A 3,902-nucleotide genomic window follows, 5' to 3' on the forward strand; every position below is an offset into this window, starting at 1 on the left:
GTCTATTAGCAATGCAGGACTAATATATGGTGTACTCCTCTTACACTAATGGTGTACTCCTCTTACACTAATAGATGGGGGAGAGAGAAGAGGGGAGAATTTATTACAGATGGGGAGAGAGAAGAGGGGAGAATTTATTATGGACACGGGTGGAAAAATTGTGGGTTGTGAAAGATGGTTTCCAGAGAAGATGTTTTGCTTACGTGGCACCGTAGACTCTGTTCGTAGAAATTGTAGGTTGGGACTGCCTTAGGTGCTCAAACCCCGCCACTGGATCTACTGATCTGGCCAAAAGGCCGGCTGGGCGGAAGGCGTGAGATCTGGTGGTTGAACAGCTATACCAACGCAGCGGCAGCTCGATCCGCTGTTAGGTGCGCAGATCAGAAGATGGATGGGGGCGTTGCCGCTGTTGGGTTTGAACTGGCACCACAGCTAGGATTATTTCGCAACCACCCGGTGTCAACTGGAAGGTGCAACCGCGCGTTATCCAAACCCCATGGATCCACCAAAAAGGCGTGGTCCTTGAGTGCTACCTAGATCTAGAATCTCAGCTGAGCTGGTATCGGCCGCCCATGGCCCCAGTTTAGTTTTTTTTTCCTTTGAAGAGGATGAGGGCCCAGATATGGTACTATTCGTTTTAAGGCCCATCTGACTGGCTTTAACTCGGCGCCCTTTCAGACCGTAAACAGGCCCAACCCAGATGAAGTCCAACACAAGAAGCCCTAAAAAAATAGGGAAGCAGGAAGGAGAGAAAGGTCCAGAAGGCCTACTGCACACGGTAGCTGGTAGCAAGCGGCAAAGGCATCGGCAACGGAGCCACAGTGGTGGCACGCGTCGCTCTCGCGTGCGACGCGACGCGCTGGTCACGTACGTGTCACTGCTCCCTGTCTCCCTATACGAGTCACACGTGTCCACTCCCGGAGCTACGTGTCGCGCTCTCATTTCTCACGCCGGAGTATATACGCGCTTCACCGCTTCCAGGGCCTCACCTCACTTGTGTGCTGTTACACTTTCGAGCACGAAACAAACACTAGCTCAGACCAGTCGAAGAAAGAAGCACATCGTTCCGAGAGAAGTCGAGAGAGAAGACCATCGCAATGGCGTCGAGGCAGGACACCCACGAGGCACGCGCCGAGTCTGACGCGCGTCGCGCCGTGGAGGAGCTCGCGCGGGCGCGGGACGGGCACCTGGTGCAGGCGGAGAAGAACGCCCGGTCGGCCGCGGACGAGATCGCGCGGTCCCGCGCCGACCGCGACGTCGTCGGTGCTACCGGCGCCGGCGCCGGCGGCATCTTAGGGAGCGTGCAGGAGGGCGCCAAGTCCTTCGTGAGCGCCGTGGGCCGCACCTTCGGCGGCGCCAAGGACGCGGCCGCCGACAAGACCTCCCAGACGGCGCAGGCCACGGGGGACAAGCTCGGCGAGTACCGGGACTACACCGCCGAGAAGGCCCGGGAGACCAACGACAGCGTGGCGCGGAAGACCAGTGAGACGGCGGAGGCCACCCGGAACAAGCTGGGTGAGTACAAGGACGCCGCCGTGGAGAAGGCGCGGGAGACCAAGGACGCCGTGGCGCACAAGACGAGCGAGACCGCGGAAGCGACCAAGAACAAGCTCGGCGATTTCAAGGACGCGGCAGCCGGGAAGGCGCGCGAGGCCATGGACGCCACCGCGGACAAGGCGAGGGAGGCCGGGGACGCCACCAGGAACAAGGCCCAGGAGACGAGGGACTACACCGCCGACAGGGCCAGGGAGGCCAGGGACGTGACCAAGCAGAAGGCCGGCGAGTACACCGACGCAACCAGGGGCGCCGCGCAGGAGGCCAGGGACAGGTCCCGGGCCACCGCTCAGACTGCCGCAGACAGGGCCAGGGAGACGGCCGCCGGCGCCCACGACGCCGACAGGTACGTGCCGTTTCGATGATCATTATTCGTTCTCTACACACTGGTGTTCACGTACGATTAGATTGACACTTGACCGTGTGATTTGCGTGTGTTAATTGCGCGTGCAGGGGGCAAGCGGGGCCAGGCCTGCTGGGCGCGCTCGGGAACGTGACGGGCGCGATCAAGGAGAAGCTGACGCTGGGCGGCAACGGAGCGGCGGAGCAGCTGCACGGGGCGCGGCTGGGCGGCGACGACGAGCGTGCGGCCAAGGAGCGCGCCGCGGAGAAGGCGGCGTCGGTGTACTTCGAGGAGAAGGACCGGGCGCTCCGGGAGCGCGCGGCGGAGCGGGTGGACCGGTGCGTGGAGAAGTGCGTGGAGGGGTGCGCCGGCTCCACCTGCGCGCACCGCCAGGGCAAGATGTGAGTGCGCGTACGTGGCGCGCGACCGGGCGCTACGTGGCCCGGCCACCGGCCTACTGAGACGCCGTCCCTGCACGGGCAAATAATAAACTGCTACTAGTAGTCTCTAGCAGAGCTTCGTGCTTCAAGTTTTCCTTTTTTTTTCCCATGCTTTCCACAATGTTAAATTTCCCACTTGCCTTTGTAACCTCTGGTAAATGCTTACTAATGAGAAGCTCTGCTTTTGGAAGTAATCTGAGTAGAATATTACGCATACACTGGGACAGTGGGACGGCAGGATGGTAGAAAGCGGCAGTGCAATTTGAGCAGCAGCATCGCATCACCCAAACGTACGACCGCGTGGCTTCTGAATTAGCAGCGGTCGTTACGGCCGTCCCCGCTGTGGTTCCCGACCGAGGTCGATGCCTTGAATTTTGTGGTGCAATTTAACTGTAAATAACCATCAAAAACGAAATACAATGTGTACTCGGTCTTTTTTCGGAAACCCAAGCGCGCATGATTATTATCACCATGGTTCAGTCAAATCACAAACTACTAAAGAGTATACAAAGTCTGGGAAACCACTTAAAACTTTAGAGGAGATTAGGCCAAAAGCCGGAACGATCCGATCCGGTTGCCATCCAATACGAGCAAGCAGCTAGGTATATGAGACGCCTTGACATGATCGGGGCAGAAACGCCACTCCCCTTCCCCTAACAAGAGACATGCGGATCAATTTCAAGATTACCACACCAAAACAACAGCTCCGCCAATGAATCTCGATCGGCCAAACCGTCAAAGACAATCTGTTTCCCCTGCGACAGGAGGCTGCGATCCTGATGGATCTCTTCCAATGAATCACAAGGAAAACCAACTTCTTGGAACTGCCGCGGTGTGAGCTCCCAGGGCTGGCACCTCTTCTTCAGACACAAACTAACCACGGCATATGAAGTTTCCAAAGAGAGCCCCTGTTTCACAAAACCAAATAAAATGAACTCATGCTGGCAGGCACTCCCAAAGACAACATGGAAACATGAGGTTCAGAGGAAGAATAAAGTTTTGGTTGATGAGACTTCTGGTAGCTGACGTTTTAAACACGCGAGCAGACAAACAGCACAGCAGCAAACCTGCTGGCGTTAAAGCATTGCATATATAATAGTTTAACGGAGGATAGACTCGCCTTGCTATTGAGGAACCGTGCAAAGCTTACTGCATCAGAAGGGCCTCTTGGAGAACTCTCTTGGTTCCTAGAGATCCCTTCAGCAAACTTGATGCACATGTCAAGCATTTCCACCACATTGTCAACGCTAGAAAAAAAGATAAAACCTAGCATCCTGTTTTGAACAATAAACACTTACAAAGGTTAGCAGCACACTATATGACAGTGTAATATCAACGTCATTTTCCCTATTTAACACCACATACCTCAATATCAAAACCATGAGTTCAACAGAAGATACTGGTATTTAGACTGTTGTCCAAAGCAAAGAATCCATTGTCTGTCCTTTGATTTGGACGAAACCTTTCTAGGAATGCGTCATATGCTGTTACTACTTCCTCATTTGGTATAAAAGAAGGTAGACTTTGCAACGAAACAAACATCTTAACCATCTGGATTAGATGTT

General features: G+C 55.2%; 1 protein-coding gene across 1 annotated transcript; it reads left to right on the plus strand.

The window, feature by feature from the left end:
* The first annotated feature begins 328 nt into the window (after positions 1-328).
* LOC117840135 (uncharacterized) lies at positions 329-2,531 on the plus strand. Its single transcript, XM_034720594.2, has 2 exons — positions 329-1,900; positions 2,008-2,531. The coding sequence occupies exons 1-2, from the start codon at positions 1,098-1,100 to the stop codon at positions 2,300-2,302; spliced, it is 1,098 nt and encodes a 365-aa protein (XP_034576485.1). The 5' UTR covers positions 329-1,097; the 3' UTR covers positions 2,303-2,531.
* The last annotated feature ends 1,371 nt before the right edge of the window (positions 2,532-3,902 follow it).

The sequence above is a fragment of the Setaria viridis genome, chromosome 9, assembly GCF_005286985.2.
Source record: "Setaria viridis chromosome 9, Setaria_viridis_v4.0, whole genome shotgun sequence".
NCBI lineage: Eukaryota > Viridiplantae > Streptophyta > Magnoliopsida > Poales > Poaceae > Setaria > Setaria viridis.